The sequence below is a fragment of the Halichoeres trimaculatus genome, unplaced genomic scaffold, assembly GCF_033239565.1.
Source record: "Halichoeres trimaculatus isolate MK-OKI-2021-1 unplaced genomic scaffold, fHalTri1.1 fHalTri1_scaffold_7, whole genome shotgun sequence".
Lineage (NCBI taxonomy): Eukaryota > Metazoa > Chordata > Actinopteri > Labriformes > Labridae > Halichoeres > Halichoeres trimaculatus.
The window spans coordinates 20,317,780-20,336,164 of NW_027437185.1; the positions used below are offsets into that span (position 1 = coordinate 20,317,780).

General features: G+C 40.3%; 1 protein-coding gene across 21 annotated transcripts in view; it reads left to right on the forward strand.

Moving 5' to 3' along the window:
- The window catches only part of LOC141793146 (protocadherin gamma-C5-like), a 290,533-nt gene that overhangs the window by 80,873 nt on the left and 191,275 nt on the right, over positions 1–18,385 (forward strand). For 2 of the 21 annotated variants that reach the window (XM_074673590.1, XM_074673592.1), the window contains exon 1: positions 3,882–6,294. The exons of 9 other annotated variants lie outside the window; for them this stretch is intronic. In XM_074673590.1, the coding sequence (XP_074529691.1) occupies positions 3,907–6,294 (2,388 nt within the window). In that variant the 5' untranslated portion in view covers positions 3,882–3,906. Of the gene's footprint in view, positions 1–3,881; positions 6,295–8,847; positions 11,286–15,215; positions 17,692–18,385 lie in introns of those variants that run through there. 10 more of the 21 variants (XM_074673613.1, XM_074673616.1, XM_074673615.1 and 7 more) reach the window with 5 other exon arrangements.

The following is an 18,385-nucleotide window of genomic DNA, read 5'->3' on the forward strand; positions in this document are numbered from 1 at the left end:
TGACTTCCCTGGTGCTGAAAATCTATTTCTCCTTCACGGATAGAAAAATACCTTGCTGCTTGTTTTCAGTTTCAAGATCTATCCTAAATGTGTAACTTGTCTCTGTTTACGGCTGATGTGTTTGGAGACTGCGATGACTCTCCTGAGGTAGGGATATGTGTCAAATTTAGCTTTACCCCTCATTCCTTGGTATTAAAGAGTTAAAGTAGATATATCATAAACAAAAATGTCAACAGAGCTGCAGAAGTAGGGTAGACTGGGGACAGTTGCAACACTTTTTACGTTACTGTCAGTTACTCAGAGAATATTTGGACTAAATCTTTGCATATTAAACCTACATCTGTCTGCTAAATGCCCATGCCATTTAAAGATGGCTGCGTATAACATATTAATCAGAATATCCATTTGAATAGAGGAATTCAGATGTTGCAACTGACCCCAAACCTGGGGACAGTTGCAACACAGATCAGGGACGGTTGCAACATATAAACAAAAAAACATTAATTTTTTACTAATTATCCTCAGGGTTTTGTCTAAATAGGACAAATACTAATGTTATGACCCAGAGTGGGCTCAAATTCAATTTTCTTTTCTGTACAGCTTTAAGATATTTAATTAGTTTTGTTTTGTTTAAAACATGGGCCTACCTTCAGTCAATGTGCAGATATTACTGAAGGTATAAAAACTCAATATTGCATTTTGGGACAAAAAGAATGTAATATTATTTGCAATATTATTTTTTGATGCCGTGCTTGCAAGATTCTTTTTTTTCTTGAGGGACCTGAACAATGTCGTGTGGCATATGTCAAAGACCTTGGCCACTGCCCTCACTGATTTGCCCTCAACTGTAATAATATCTGAGGCTTGTTCCAAAATACTGAGGGGAACCCCTCTGTTAGTGACTCTCTTCCTCACTCTTTGCATACTGAAAATAAACAGAATACAATTTCTCTATTTAGATGATTCATTCACTCTATGACAAGTTTATATGACACATACAACATACAACAATAACTAAGTGCTAATTTTTGCTTAACAAGTTGTTTGGGAAATCATTCATCATGAGCAATAAAATATATTAATTTTTCCTATTTTGAACTAAAAATCTTAAAAAAATGTGTTTGTGTGGTCTCTTCTAATATGACTATCCTAATAGCATGGGGACAGTTGCAACTGTCCCCATGGTACCAGTCATGATAAAACGCTATGTGCTAGCTAGCCACATTGACATTGACACATGCTCACCATGTCATTTAATAGTCAACGAACAGTGATTCAAACTAGATAGGTTTGGATTCATTCATACATAAGGTCAGGACAGTATGACAAAAAAACAGCTAATGAAAAAAGCTACTGTCATACCTCCAAAACAACTTTACTTGATAGAAGCAGGACCAGATGCTCAATATGGCCTCTCTCTTCTTGGTGGGTAGAGGGTCTAACTGAGCATGTGCAGTGTGAGTGTCATCACTGTAGCATGTTTCTGATTAGAGAAATAAGGCTTGGTGCAACCATCCCTTGTTGCAACTGTCCCCATTCTTCCCTACAAATTTGCTGTGACTTTTGTGTCTTTGAGGGATGTTATTTGTAACCTGAATCCTAGCTTCTTTGTTTTTCTTTTTAATTCCCAACTGACTATAGGTGCAATGATATCTGGTGCATGTTACCCTTTGGTTTTAGTTTGTGTATGTTTCCTGAATTTTGATGAAAACTGATGCAGTCATTTCACTCAGCTTTGTGACTTGGATTTTGGAGCATTTCTAAAGCGTTTATCTTTGTTTGAATGGTGACTCCACTATGAAATCATTACCAGGGTCTCTTTCAACTTCTGGTCTTTTTTGAAACAGCACACACTCCTCTTTCATGTGTTTTCTTTTCTTCTTTTTCTTCTCTCCCCTCTACTTCTTTATTGCTCCTTAATTGTTATGATCCCCAGTTTTCCTCACCTCAGATTTGCAGCAATATTTGGTTTCTCCAGTATTTAGAGACTGTGATGACTTTCTGAGGGAAACAAGTTTTACCAAGCTCCATTTGACTTCATTTGCTGCATTGATTGAAACATTTTTGATGAAGTAGCCCCGGATTACTGTCAGAAAACAGAGTTCTTAAAAAGTTTGATGAGTGTATTTTATTGAATCAACTGAAGCCTTTAACCGTATGGTAGTTGATCATTTCCCTAAGACTGACTGCCTGATTGCTTTTTGAACAGGTTTATTAGAAACAAACAGTATCTCATAACAGCAGTTCATCAAAGTTTGAATTGAAACAATACAAATTGTGTTACTTTTTGTTGTATCATGCTTTCAAAATTTTGTCATGGTTTACAAAGCATGAGGCTTTGAGATGTGCTGCATGGTGTCTACTTCAAGGCTTTGTTTGGTATTTCTTTTGTGACAATGGGAATTTTGTGTTTAATTATCCTTTAAAAAATCTGCTTCTTCCCTCTTTCTTGCAGTGTGTTTCCAGTGCTTTGCATTTCTTATCATTTTTATTGGCCAAATATGACAATCCTTCAACTTTTTCCTCCTTTCTTTCTTTCTTTCTTTCTTTACTAATCCTCTTTTTTTTTGGTATGAGAACTGAAAGTGATATCTGAAGCGTTCTGTTTCAGCTTCCATCTTTTCATTTTGGTCTCTTTCTCTATGTTTTTGAATTTACCATTACCACAACAAATTATTTAAAAATTTTTTTTTTTCCTTTTTTTCTATTTGCTAACACACTAATAACAAAATTGAACAACTTCACTGCCTTACATCTGATCCCCTTTTTGATTAGTAACAAACCTGAAAACATTAAAAGTCATAACCACACTCTGATAAATGAATATGGATAGCTGGTTTGCTTTTTTCACTTGCACCCCATGTTTTCAGGCTGTACTTCACTCACTGGGCTCATGCTTTGTCTATCGCTGTCCTTGGTGCTGAACTTTGTTTGAGCCTGCAGTAGATTTTAGAGACGCGGTCTGTGTGTTATGCTGCTGTTACTGACTTTGCTGAATTGTTCTTTTAAAATATTTTTCCATTTTAGTGCTTGACTCCTAATATTCAGGTTTTCTTTTTCCTTTCTTTCTTTATTTTAGATAAATCACTTCTGCAGCTTGCTCATCATTCCTTAGACCAGCGTGGTCTCAGTAAGATTGTTGTTAGCTGGTTGTATTACATGGCCTCAGTTGTTCTTGGTTTTGTATTTTCAAATAGGTTTGTTTCTGCTCTGCTCTGTTTCAATTGTCGAAATCTTGTCTGCCTCAGCAGTTTGATTGAGTCTGCTGTACCTTACATGAAGTGGGTATGTTGTTAATGATTATATAAAGAGTGGTAAACACATCAACACTTTACATCACTGCTTTAAAGAAAATCTCAAGTTATGTTTTCTGTTTCTAAGACTGAAGTTGTTCAGGAAAAAAAACGAGTGTTTCTGTTTCATTAAAGCATACAAGTATATTTATTTGTTTGTTTGATTTCCCCCTGCAAGTTGACAGAATACTCACTCTACAAATAAGTTTGTTTTTACTGCAGCACTGTCACTGTTAGAATATGACTTAAAGGAAAGTTGTATCGGTTAGTTTGCTGTTCTGGTCACATGTTGATGTTTTACCAAAAAAGAGAGACGAGTTACGTGTTGTTATCTGATGGAGAATACCGATTTTTTTTTAATGAACAGAAACAAAGCTCTACATTTCCCTGTTATACCTGACAAATACTCATGGTGTCAGTGTGTACCAGCAAACGAGAGGACACGTCATTCTCCACCCTTCTCTCTCACCGACAATAAAGCCTGTTTCGACTTCTATGCTGCAGTGATATACAACTGCTTCACATTGGACGGTTTTGGGAATCTTTTTGTTGATATATACTTTTTTTCACGCTTAATTCGACTATGAATGCGTGTGATTTTCCAGCAGTTACAATGGGAAACAGCAGGTTAACGCTGCATTGCGGCCTGGCTTTTATTTTTCTCGCCCTCCAGCCCGTTTTTGGAGACGTAAGCTACTCGATACCGGAGGAGATGAAACGTGGATCTGTTATTGGGAATATCGCGAAGGATCTGGGACTGGAATCGGGCAGACTGTCTGCTCGTAAGGCCCGCATTGATACAGAGGATAACAGTGTGAAGTACTGCGGAGTGAATCTAAACACCGGAGATTTGATCGTTCAAGAACGGATCGACAGAGAAGGTCTTTGTGCTAAAAGAGCATCATGTGTCCTGAAACATGAACTGGTTCTGGAGAATCCATTAGAGGTACACCGCATTAACATCCGCGTCCAAGATATCAACGACAATTCACCTCAGTTTAAAGAAGAGTCACTCAAATTTGAAATCCAAGAATCTGCAGTGAAGGGTGCTCGATTTCCTCTTGATGAGGCACACGATGGAGACATCGGAGAAAATGCTGTTCAGGGCTACTCTCTGCAGCAGAATGATCATTTCAAATTAAATATTAACACAAAAGCAGGTGGACGAAAATATGGTGAATTGGTTTTGGAGAAAGAGTTAGACCGAGAGGCTAAAAGGGAGCTCCAGTTATTGCTTACTGCATTTGATGGAGGCTCTCCACGGAGATCAGGTACTGTAGTCATACACGTCACTGTCCTGGATGCTAATGATAATATACCAGTGTTTAGCCAGACCGTTTATAAAACCAGTCTGCCTGAAAACTCTGCTCTGGACACATTAGTGATCACAGTGAGTGCAACTGATGCAGACGAGGGAGTGAATGGTGCTGTGATATATGGATTCGACGATGTTTCACATGAGAACCAGGTTTTCTCTCTGAACTCTAAAACCGGAGAGATTCGGGTTGCTGGATCTATTGATTATGAAAAAGAAAAATCCTATGAACTGCAGGTAAGCGCAAAAGATGGGCTTGGGTTAGCCTCGTACGCCACCCTTATAATTGATATCACTGATATAAATGACAACGCTCCAGTGATATCTATAAAATCACTGACCAATCCCATACCTGAGAACGTGTCACCTGGTTCAGAGGTGGGCATCATCAACGTGCAGGACAGAGACTCTGAGACTAACAGACAGGTGCGCTGCTCCATTCAGCAAAATGTTCCTTTTAAGTTGGTTCCTTCTATTAAAAACTATTATTCTCTGGTGAGCACAGGACAGCTGGACCGTGAAGTAGTGTCTGATTACAACATTACAATCAGTGCCACTGACGAGGGCTCTCCTCCTCTGTCGTCGTCTAAAAGTGTTGAGTTATCTGTAGCAGACATCAACGACAACCCACCTGTGTTTGAGGAGCAGTCGTACAGCGCATCTGTGAGTGAGAATAACAAACCTGGCTCCACTTTATGTTCGGTGAGTGCTCGAGACCCCGACTGGAGACAGAACGGTACAGTGATTTATTCTCTGTTAGGCGGTGAGGTGAACGGAGCCCCGGTGTCCTCCTATGTGTCTGTGAACGGAGACACGGGGGTGATCCACGCTGTGAGGTCGTTTGATTATGAACAGTTGAGGAGCTTCAAAGTGCACGTGATGGCCAGAGACAACGGCTCTCCTCCTCTGAGCAGCAACGTGACCGTGAGTGTGTTCATATCGGATGTGAATGACAACTCTCCTCAGATCCTGTACCCCGGGCCGGAGGGCAACTCGTTCATGACCGAGCTGGTCCCCAAAGCTGCCCACGGAGGCTCTCTGGTGTCCAAAGTGATAGCGGTGGACGCGGACTCCGGACAGAACGCCTGGCTGTCCTATCACATCGTGAAGTCCAGTGATCCGGGACTTTTCACTATTGGTGTCCACAGCGGAGAGATCAGGACCCAGCGGGACATTTCCGAATCTGACAGCATGAAACAGAACCTTATTGTGGCAGTGAAAGATAACGGACAGCCCTCTCTGTCTTCCACCTGCTCCATGTATTTACTGATTTCTGATAACTTGGCTGAGGTGCCAGAACTGAAGGACATTTCTTATGACGAGAAGAACTCCAAACTGACCTCTTACCTGATCATCGCGCTGGTGTGTGTGTCTACGTTCTTCCTGACCTTCATCATCATCATCCTGGGTGTGAGGTTTTGTCGCAGGAGAAAGCCCAGACTGTTGTTTGACGGAGCAGTGGCCATCCCCAGCGCTTATCTGCCTCCAAATTACGCAGATGTAGACGGCACAGGAACTTTACGCAGTGCTTACAATTATGACGCCTACCTGACAACAGGGTCTCGAACCAGTGACTTTAAGTTTGTGTCATCCTACAATGACAACACACTGCCTGCTGACCAGACTCTGAGGAAAAGTCCGTCAGACTTTGCTGACGTGTTTGGAGACTGTGATGATTCTCCTGAGGTAGGAACATTGAGTGATGTCATTGATGTTATTTGAACAGATGATTCATAAGAATTCCACTGTAGTTCACAGTGGTTTAAGTCTTTGGAATACCTTGTTTTTTTCTCTGTGTTGCTTTCACCTCAAGTTTGGATTGAATAGCTTTCAGTGCCACATTGAATAAGGATTCCTCATTTAAAATACTTGTGATGTTTCAGGTTGACATACATTTTGAGCTGTGACAAAATCTGGTATTTGAAGTTTCACTCATCTCTTGGACTTTGTCTTTGCGTTGGATCTGGAACCATTATTATTTTCTGCTTAAATGGCCTTCACATGTATTAGTCCATGCCTAGATATTCTCCCATTATTCTAAGGAAAATTATTTAATCTCCTCGGTTTCTTTATGGAAAGGTCTTCAAGAGCTTTGATATAGATATTGTCACGTGTGTGTGTGTGTGTGTGTGTGTGTGTGTGTGTGTGTGTGTGTGTGTGTGTGTGTGTGTGTGTGTGTGTGTGTGTGTGTGTGTGTGTGTGTGATCCCTTGTTTTTACTATTTGTTTACAGTCCTGGGGTGTTTCTTACCTCTTCTCCTTCTAAATTACCTCTGCTTCTGTGGTGTTGTGACATTGCAGGTCCAGTTCTCTGATTTGTTTTCTGAAAGGGCAAATATATTTTCAGTGGTCTCAATTTGTGTCTTACTTTTTGTGACCGTTGGGTCTCCTGAGATAGGGACATGTTTAGTATCACTTGTCAAAGATAGTTTTCAGGTATAATGATGTTTCTTTTTTCTGTCTTTGTGATGATCATTAAACTTAAAAACATTTTAATAGGTGTAATTGTTCAAAATTTTGAATTCTCCTATTTCATCTTTTACTTTGACACATTCAATCACAAAAGTATTTACCTTCTTATTCAAATAAAATCATTCACTGAACATGCTAGTTTGAGAAAGTTGGAGAGCAAGGCTGAATAACTTTTTTTTCTTCCTCAAATCTATCCTCCATGTATGATACACGGACAGCAACTCTGGCGTATGATCTTGGTTGATCATTTTTGTGCGACCACTACTCAAGTGTCCGGTCACTATGTATTTGTTTGAAGTTGATTGATGTCCTTCAGACTATGTTGTTTTTGTCTAATTAATGACATCAGTTGTGTCACTGTCCTCAGTGCTGATTAATTTATTTATTTGCTACTTTCCAATTTTTCTTAGTATAAATGCATTTTCCTAAAGAGCTGTCTTTTTGTGTGTGTGTGTCTTTCAGAGTGTCGGGCTTTCATCTGTTGTCATTCTGTATTGCTTGTACTCACTAAGTGATCATCTCTCTAAATGACTTCTGGGATATTTATCAGAGCAGAGAACAAAAATGGGGATACTGTTTTTTTATTTATCTTTTATGCTTGTGGACTCGTTCCTTGAGTTGACTGTGTGTAGTAGAATTGTTTAGTTTGTTTAGTAGTAATTTAGCATTTATGGTTGTGAAGTCTATCTGGGCAGGGTTGAGAATAAGTGATCAAATTTGTGTTTTTCTGTTTGGACAACATGTGGCCTAATGTCCAGACACCAAGGAAAGATAAACAACCAGTGCTGTTGTGCTTTTGTATTCTGGCATCTTAACAGAACTATATAAAATGATAGGCTTGCTTTCAGTTTGGTTGGTTGATTATTTATTTATTTATTTATTTATTTATTTATTTATTTATTTATTTATTTATTTATTCTATTAAATGCTTTTTTTATTTGTATTTTTTTTTCACTTTTTCTTTCTTTCTTTCTTGAGGTGCATCTACTTTGGAGATTCTCAAACAGAAAATATGATATTTCTTATCTCACTTTTTCTTTATTTCTTGGTAAATATTTAATGTTGCAAAAGTTGGAATCTGATTATTTCTTGCATGACCTTATCCTGTCCTTGCTTTAGAGATGTGTTGAAGTGGTCTCTCAAAAGTTGAATATGAGTTAACAACTGGTTCATTAGCTTTTCAAACAAAATGAGGTACCCACAAAATGCTGCTGTACTTTTACACAGACTGGTTGCTGAATAAGAATATCTGTTCAGATGCCTTAAGGTTTGCACTCTCACGGTGTATTTTATACGATATGTCAAGTTGTTTTCAGACCATCCTTTGAGGTTGGAGGAAGCTGAACTTTTTTTTATTTTATTTTATTTTATTTTATTTTTTGTCATTGTCACTTTTGTTTTGCATCCCTCACTAATATTCCAGTGGGAGAGATTTGCACCATCTCATCTGTAATCATAACAAGTAATGTAGTCTGACACCCAGAGCTGTATTGTAATGTGGTAAACCATTTGATAGTGTACTAATTAAGAAAACTTATTTAATAAGATGATTCTTCTTGTGCATTTTAGATTAAAAATGCAAAAGCAAATATTAGTAGTTATATTGATAGTTAAAATGTATTGGTATCATCTGTCATTTCTTTATTCCACTCATGGTGTCGCTATTGGCCAGTCTATCTTAAACATTTCCACTCCACCCTCTCATATATAGACAAATAAAGGGGTAGTCTTTAGCTGCCGTTGTTCCTAGGATGAGACCAGGAAAACCATAGACTGCTGACGTTTTCTCTTGAAAGTGCATATACAGGACTTTTTTAAACCAGATAAAACAGAAACATTTTCGCGATGGGACTGAGGCTGATTTGTATCCTTCTCTCTCTTATGTGGCACACCGTGCATGGAGACGTGAGCTATTCCGTCCAGGAAGAAATGAAACGCGGATCTCTCATTGGAAATATTGCGAAGGATCTCAACCTGGACCCTAAAAGGCTTTCCGCTCGAAATGCCCGCGTCGATGCAGCAGGGAAACGTAAACGTTTTTGCGACATCAATCTAAATACTGGAGATTTGGTTGTTGCAGACAGGATTGACAGGGAGGAGCTTTGCGGCGAAAAGCTGTCGTGTGTTATAAAACGCGACCTTGTGCTGGAGAACCCACTGGAATTGCATCCCTTTACTCTGCACATTCAAGATATCAATGACAACTCACCACAGTTTAAGGAAGAATCCTTTAATATAGAAATTCGTGAGTCTGCAGTGAGGGGAGCTCGTTATGTGATAGAGGAGGCGCATGATGCGGATGTAGGACAAAACTCAGTCCAGCAGTACAGCCTTAAGAAGAACGAGAATTTCATTTTGGCTGCCCAGGAAAACACAGTTGAGCTTGTTCTGGATAAAGAGCTTGATCGAGAGAAACAAAAAGAGCTGAATTTGCTCCTCACAGCTTTAGATGGAGGCTCTCCTCAGAGATCAGGTACTGTAGTCATACACGTCACTGTGCTGGATGCTAATGATAACGCCCCAGTGTTCAGTCAGGCCGTTTACAAAGCCAGTCTGCCTGAAAACTCTCCTCTAGATACTGTAGTGGTCAGAGTGAGTGCTACTGATGCAGACGAGGGAGTCAATGGAGAAGTCACATATGAATTTGGACATGTTACTGAAGATGTGAAGAAGCTGTTTAGTATTGACCGGAAACTCGGTGACATTAAATTGACTGGTGCTCTTGACTATGAAGCTGTTTCGGCGTATGATTTGAGGGTAAGAGCAAGGGACGGTCTAGGATTATCGTCTTACACAAAGGTAACCATTGATATCACCGATGTAAATGACAACATACCTGTTATTTATGTGAAATCTCTGGCAAATCCAGTACCTGAGAACGTGTCACCTGGGACAGAGGTGGGCATCATCAACGTGCAGGATGCAGATTCTGATAACAATCAACAGGTGCGCTGCTCCATACAGCAAAATGTTCCTTTTAAGTTGGTTCCTTCTATTAAAAACTATTATTCTCTGGTGAACACAGGACAGCTGGACCGTGAAGTAGTGTCTGATTACAACATTACAATCAGTGCCACTGACGAGGGCTCTCCTCCTCTGTCGTCGTCTAAAAGTGTTCAGTTATCTGTAGCAGACATCAACGACAACCCACCTGTGTTTGAGGAGCAGTCTTACAGCGCATCTGTGAGTGAGAATAACAAACCTGGCTCCACTTTATGTTCGGTGAGTGCTCGAGACCCCGACTGGAGACAGAACGGTACAGTGATTTATTCTCTGTTAGGCGGTGAGGTGAACGGAGCCCCGGTGTCCTCCTATGTGTCTGTGAACGGAGACACGGGGGTGATCCACGCTGTGAGGTCGTTTGATTACGAACAGTTGAGGAGCTTCAAAGTGCACGTGATGGCCAGAGACAACGGCTCTCCTCCTCTGAGCAGCAACGTGACCGTGAGTGTGTTCATATCGGATGTGAACGACAACTCTCCTCAGATCCTGTACCCCGGGCCGGAGGGCAACTCGTTCATGACCGAGCTGGTCCCCAAAGCTGCCCACGGAGGCTCTCTGGTGTCCAAAGTGATAGCGGTGGACGCGGACTCCGGACAGAACGCCTGGCTGTCCTATCACATCGTGAAGTCCAGTGATCCGGGACTTTTCACTATTGGTGTCCACAGCGGAGAGATCAGGACCCAGCGGGACATTTCCGAATCTGACAGCATGAAACAGAACCTTATTGTGGCAGTGAAAGATAACGGACAGCCCTCTCTGTCTGCCACCTGCTCCATGTATTTACTGATTTCTGATAACTTGGCTGAGGTGCCAGAACTGAAGGACATTTCTTATGACGAGAAGAACTCCAAACTGACCTCTTACCTGATCATCGCGCTGGTGTGTGTGTCTACGTTTTTCCTGACCTTCATCATCATCATCCTGGGTGTGAGGTTTTGTCGCAGGAGAAAGCCCAGACTGTTGTTTGACGGAGCAGTGGCCATCCCCAGCGCTTATCTGCCTCCAAATTACGCAGATGTAGACGGCACAGGAACTTTACGCAGTGCTTACAACTATGACGCCTACCTGACAACAGGGTCTCGAACCAGTGACTTTAAGTTTGTGTCATCTTACAATGACAACACACTGCCTGCTGACCAGACTCTGAGGAAAAGTCCATCAGACTTTGCTGACGTGTTTGGAGACTGTGATGACTCTCCTGAGGTAGGGACCTGAATCAAATACTGTCTGGTCTTTTTATGCTTTTGAGATCCGACCAGTTTCTTTGTGACATCAAACTTTTGATGCTCGAAAGGTCAGGAATTATTTCCATCCTTTCAAAAAATCAAGTCAAGCTTTAAGTCTTACACCAGCTTTATAAATTATTAGTTGATTTTAGGATTTCCTTCACATGCACATGAGAGTTTTAAATTCCCCCATCAGTTAAGCAAGATATAAGAAAAGATGATTTTTGCTGAAACGTGTGATGTGGGTTTGTTGTGGTTTTACACTTCGCTGTGTTGCATCAGTTTTTTTGTAGGTCCAACTGGCACATACTTTTTTTCAAGAATCTCAGCAATTTTTTTTCTTGTCTATCCTATCTGCTCTTGAAAAGTGTTTAAGGTCTTAAAAAAACGAGGACTATTTGGTGGTTTCCCGTAGAACGTCCAATATTTCCCATCATTGGTTAGCATGTCCTGAGCATCCACTTTTTCTTTGCCTTCTATACTTTAACCCCTTTTAACATCAAACTTTAACTCTAGTGAGACTCTACTTGTACAATTTCACTGATATTTTCAAGACACCCACATGGCCTGCAGTTTTTCAAGTTAGTGGTTGTATTTTTGTTTTCTATGCACTTGCTGCATCTGAATTAGTTTTCAGTCTCTGTCCTTGGTGCTGAACTTGTCTGTGGATGCTCTGTTTTGGTCAACATTGCACCTGTTGTGCTGCTTTGCATTTGTTCAAATTACTTCAGAATTATTTGAGATATATGATTGTAGTTTTCATCAGAAAGACATGATTCATGTCCTGAACTTGAGTCTGAGTACAAGCTTTTCTTTTCTCTCGTTGCACTCTTGAGCTTTCAAGTTCCGTTTTACAGAGCTCAGTACAGATTAACATATTTGGAGGCTTTACGTGAGTTAGGATTGTTGCTTAAGTGTACTTGGTTTTATACTTTTCTGTTAATTGCTTTATTAAACTTCTAAGACATAATAGACTTCAAAGAGATACATATTGCCACCCCCTTCCATTTGAATTCATCAAGAAATGGAATCACCTCCAGGATCATCTTTTTAAACTTTGTTTGACAGTGTGTCTCTACAACATCATGCTCCCCTTTACTGGTTTCAGTCACTGACCTTTGTACACATGCTATTGCTTCAAGTTTTTCAGACAGTGTTTTATTGAGTTCTGATTCTTCCTGATACAATCAAGCTTTTTTCTCCTTATCAACTATGGGAAAAAACTTGCTGTGGTCATTTGCTTTGCTGTCTGTGGCTCTAAGCTTCTTTTGTCCCACTTCAAGACTTTCTTTGTCTTAGTACTACTTCAAGTACATTTTTTTAAGGTTAATTAGTTTTTCCTTATCACTTGGTATCTTTTATTTACTGTTTGATTTTGGTTTTGCTTTATTGTTGTTATATGAGTTTGTGGGTTCTGTAATGTGGATTTATTACATGACATTACCTGAACTTTAATCAGTTTTGCTTTTGATTTCCTGCTAATCTTAGTTGATGAAATGATTGCTTGATTTGTGTCTGGAGAGAATGTGTCAAATGAATTAAAAGCCCGTCTGACAGCAATAGACAAAAACATTTTTTGTCACTTTAAAATGACAACACATTGCTTGCTGACCAGTCTGAAGAAAAGCCAAACAGACTTTGCTGAGAAGCCTGGAGACTCTGATGACTCCTCCAAGTCACACATTTTTACCAGTTACTTATCTGTGTTGGTATATAAACAGTTTTAGATAAAATAAAATAGGTTTCCTGATAAGTTCAATTGGTAAATAGTTTACAAGAACTTTCACTGTGCTTGGTTAAAGAAACGTATGCCCTTAGTTCATACAGGTCTTGGTGGGAAGGTGTTTTCATTCTTCTCCTCACATGTATGTGGTATCGTGCGTTTGAGCAACTTCAACAAAAGTCACATCCTTGGCACTCTTGAGATTTATTTATTAATCTTTTTTTCTGATCCCCATTAGCTTTTACTAAGTTGTTGCAAGGCTCTTGCTTCATACTTCTTTTGATCATATTTATTCATTCAAACGTAAACCTGTGATCCATGATATATCCCTGAGCCTTTTCTATTCTATCAATTGATTCAGCAGGATGTGGGAGCGTTTGTGTCTCAAGATATTATTTTGTGCCCCTGTCCTTGGTCCTGAAACTCTCTTTCAGTCTGTGAACACCTTTTTAAACACAGCATTTGCCTTTCCCTCTTTTGCTAAATCTAAAAATGGATCATAAACATTGTTAAGTTTAGATGATTGATTCCTTTTTTCAGAAATGATGTACTTTTACCTGCTGACAAGTTTTTGAGAAAAGATTCACCTGGATTGCTGAGGAACTCACAGTACTGATGGAGTCTTTCTAAGTTTTGTTAGTTTATATGGATTTTTTATCATAAACTTTTTTGTGGTTATGTGTTGATAAAAATGCACTTTATCCGTTTCCATAGTTCTCTTAGATTAAAGATAAGCTGAAGTTAGTTTTTTTTTTTTTTTACTTATAGTGAGAAGCATTTTCATTTTATTATGAAATTCTCCAAAGATTTAAAAGATTTTGAATCCTATTGTTGTAAGTCTCTTTTTGGTTTGTTTTCATAGCTCTAATCTGTGTTCTTGATAAACCTATGTTCTGCTTTTCCTGCTCTTAAATCTTGAAGGGGTTCAGGATGCTAAATGAGGCTCACTAATGATAAAGCATTTTCAGGGAGGTGTATGCTACTTGTTTTCTAGCAGTGGAGTCATGGATCTAGTTGTTGTGCATTATGTTGGTGGTTGTTTTCTCGAGGATATAGTTTTGATTTGTTTTAAATTTGTCTGTTGGTAAAGTGATGCTTTGGTTTAAGCCAACACTGGATCAGGGTAAATCATTCATAAATGATCTGAGGTTGTTTGTTTATTCAGCCTTTTTGTTTTAATTCCCATCTGAATGGGCAACAACCTAATATGACAGTGAATTTCAAGAAAAAGTAAAAGAGTTGCTTTAAAAACAAAAACAAAAAAAAACAAAAAAAACAGGGAACCTGGATATCTGGAATCTGAATTAACAATGAGGCTCTTTGTAACATATGATTTGGTTGGTTTGTGTTTTTAATAGGTTAAGAATCTACCTTGATTCTCGTTTTGGTCTTCTGAAAGGTGACCTAATTATTGATCGATAAATTAATTGATTAATTATTTTAGACTTTTTTGTCACACAGAATCTTAAAATTCTGTAGTGCTGGCAGAGGATTGTCCCCTGAGCAACTTTTTTTTTTACTGCTTTACTTTTGTGCTGAGTTTCCTTATCATTGATTACTGTTGTTTGTCCTGCTAAACAGTGATGGATGAAGTTGTTTCAAAGGCAGAATTTAAAACTGTTGCTGCACCTTTTAGAGATGTTTCGAAATTTGATTTATCCTAGAAGCAATAATACAATCATACATTTGAGTGGCCCCTTGCCAGCAGTTTTAGCTCAGCACAACAAAGCCAGCTTATCATGTACATCAGGGGGCAAAGATGAACTGGATGCTTGTCTGCTCCTTCTTATATGGATGCCTGTCATGAAAAGTTGTTCTACTGTCCACTTAGAGAACAGATGCAGCAGTAAGTGAAAGTCACAATAATAGAAATATGACATTTGGGTACATGCTGTGTTTAGACCTGTCATCGATGCTTTGACGAAATGCATAGTACATCTTGTCAGATGTTGTTTTAAAGTTTGAAACAGTTATTTTGTGACTATGATTAGTCACATGTGCTGTTTATGTGGAGATTTAATGGAGAGAATTAAGTTAAAAAAAGATAGAAAAACTACTGTGGCCCTGTTTTTGTTGTCTGTGTTATTTTTGAAATTGACTCACGGTGTCGCTGTACACCAGCTCTACAAACGCTTGAAGTCTTCTGTCCATTGTGGAAAGAGGTTCTGACGCCCATTTCGTGGTCGGGGACTACATGTAGACTTCGCTCTTGTTATCCCTGTTGTAATTCAGGCTTCATTTGACTGTCGATTTGAAAATTCCGAGGAGTTTACATCTGACGATGGATTCAAACCTAAAAGTGTTTCAGCTGTGCGGTTTGTATTTCCTCCTCGTAACCTCGAGTGGCGCATATGGAGACCTGAGCTATTCTCTTCCGGAGGAGATGAAACGAGGATCGGTCATTGGAAATCTAGCCAAGGATCTCGGGCTGCAGACGGGCGCTCTCTCTAACAGAAGAGCCCGTGTTGACACGGATGGGACTGATACTCGGTACTGTGACATAAACCTGAATAACGGAGAGCTGATTGTGACAGACAGGATCGACCGAGAGGGGCTTTGTGGCGAAAAAGCTTCGTGCATCTTAAAGGAGGAGCTTGTGCTGGAGAATCCTCTCGAGCTCCATCGGATTACTCTTCATATACAAGATATCAATGATAACTCACCACAATTCAACGAGGAATTAATTACTATAGAAATTCAAGAGTCTGCAGTGAGAGGAGCTCGTTTTGTAATAGATGAGGCACAAGATGAGGATGTAGGACAAAACTCAGTCCAGCAGTACAGCCTTAAGAAGAACGAGAATTTCGTTTTGGCTGCTGATCAAAACACAGTTGAGCTTGTTCTGGATAAAGAGCTTGACCGAGAGAAGCAAAAAGAGCTGAATTTGCTCCTCACAGCTTTAGATGGAGGCTCTCCTCAGAGATCAGGTACTGTAGTCATACACGTCACTGTGCTGGATGCTAATGATAACGCCCCAGTGTTCAGTCAGGCCGTTTACAAAGCCAGTCTGCCTGAAAACTCTCCTCTAGATACTGTAGTGGTCAGAGTGAGTGCAACTGATGCAGACGAGGGAGTCAATGGAGAAGTAACATATGAATTTGTGCATGTAGGTGACGATGTGAAGAAACTGTTTAGTATTGACCGGAAACTTGGTGACATTAAAGTAATCGGTGCAGTTGACTATGAAAGCACGTCATCGTTTGAAATACGTGTTAAAGCCAAGGATGGGTTAGGCCTTTCTTCTAACGCCAAGGTTATAATTTCAGTCACTGATGTGAATGACAACCCACCAGTTATTAACATAAAATCACTGATGAATCCCATACCTGAGGACACAACACCTGGCACAGAGGTGGGCATCATCAACGTGCAGGACAGAGACTCTGAGACTAACAGACAGGTGCGCTGCTCCATTCAGCAAAATGTTCCTTTTAAGTTGGTTCCTTCTATTAAAAACTATTATTCTCTGGTGAGCACAGGACAGCTGGACCGTGAAGTAGTGTCTGATTACAACATTACAATCAGTGCCACTGACGAGGGCTCTCCTCCTCTGTCGTCGTCTAAAAGTGTTGAGTTATCTGTAGCAGACATCAACGACAACCCACCTGTGTTTGAGGAGCAGTCGTACAGCGCATCTGTGAGTGAGAATAACAAACCTGGCTCCACTTTATGTTCGGTGAGTGCTCGAGACCCCGACTGGAGACAGAACGGTACAGTGATTTATTCTCTGTTAGGCGGTGAGGTGAACGGAGCCCCGGTGTCCTCCTATGTGTCTGTGAACGGAGACACGGGGGTGATCCACGCTGTGAGGTCGTTTGATTACGAACAGTTGAGGAGCTTCAAAGTGCACGTGATGGCCAGAGACAACGGCTCTCCTCCTCTGAGCAGCAACGTGACCGTGAGTGTGTTCATATCGGATGTGAACGACAACTCTCCTCAGATCCTGTACCCCGGGCCGGAGGGCAACTCGTTCATGACCGAGCTGGTCCCCAAAGCTGCCCACGGAGGCTCTCTGGTGTCCAAAGTGATAGCGGTGGACGCGGACTCCGGACAGAACGCCTGGCTGTCCTATCACATCGTGAAGTCCAGTGATCCGGGACTTTTCACTATTGGTGTCCACAGCGGAGAGATCAGGACCCAGCGGGACATTTCCGAATCTGACAGCATGAAACAGAACCTTATTGTGGCAGTGAAAGATAACGGACAGCCCTCTCTGTCTGCCACCTGCTCCATGTATTTACTGATTTCTGATAACTTGGCTGAGGTGCCAGAACTGAAGGACATTTCTTATGACGAGAAGAACTCCAAACTGACCTCTTACCTGATCATCGCGCTGGTGTGTGTGTCTACGTTTTTCCTGACCTTCATCATCATCATCCTGGGTGTGAGGTTTTGTCGCAGGAGAAAGCCCAGACTGTTGTTTGACGGAGCAGTGGCCATCCCCAGCGCTTATCTGCCTCCAAATTACGCAGATGTAGACGGCACAGGAACTTTACGCAGTGCTTACAACTATGACGCCTACCTGACAACAGGGTCTCGAACCAGTGACTTTAAGTTTGTGTCATCTTACAATGACAACACACTGCCTGCTGACCAGACTCTGAGGAAAAGTCCGTCAGACTTTGCTGATGTGTTTGGAGACTGTGATGACTCTCCTGAGGTAGGGACCTGTAATATTTAAGCGTGACTTATGCGGTTGTGTTTTCAGTTTAGTTGAAGTTTTCAGTTTAACAGATCTCTTTAATCATACACTTTATGTCTTGTGTTTTGCTTGGTGTGAGACACGCTTTTTTAAACTAAGTATTCTACTTAATAAACCTTTTGTTGTCCTTTTTGAGATATGAGGCCTTTAAAAATTCCCCTTTCTTAGCCTTCACCAAATTTTAGCTCAAAGTTTAACTTTTAAGACTGTTTCCTTTGTAGTTAACCTTAGTTAAAACATCTTCAAATAAGTGCAGCTCCCTTTTTTGTTCCCTGCTATCGTGGCATTTTTGTGTTTTGCTCCGAATCTAAAGATAGAGTGTTAACTCTGTCCTTGGTGCTGAACCTCCCTTTTACTTTTTGGCTGTTTTTATGCCAACTTAGCTTCTGTTCTTTTTTTTCCACTTTCAGAAAAAAAATATGTATTTGTGTTTTTTTTTATTCAAGTTGTCCCTTTTTTTTGAATGTGTGCCATATTGAGGGAGAATAACACTCAATATAGCCACTCGGCTGTGGCTCGGGTAAAGTCGTCACCTCTCAAATAGAAGGTTGGAGGTTTGATTCCAGCTCCTGCAGTCATATACCAAACTGTCCTTGTTCACGACACTGAACCCTGAATTGCTTCCACTGTTGGTCAGTGGTGTTTAGGTATA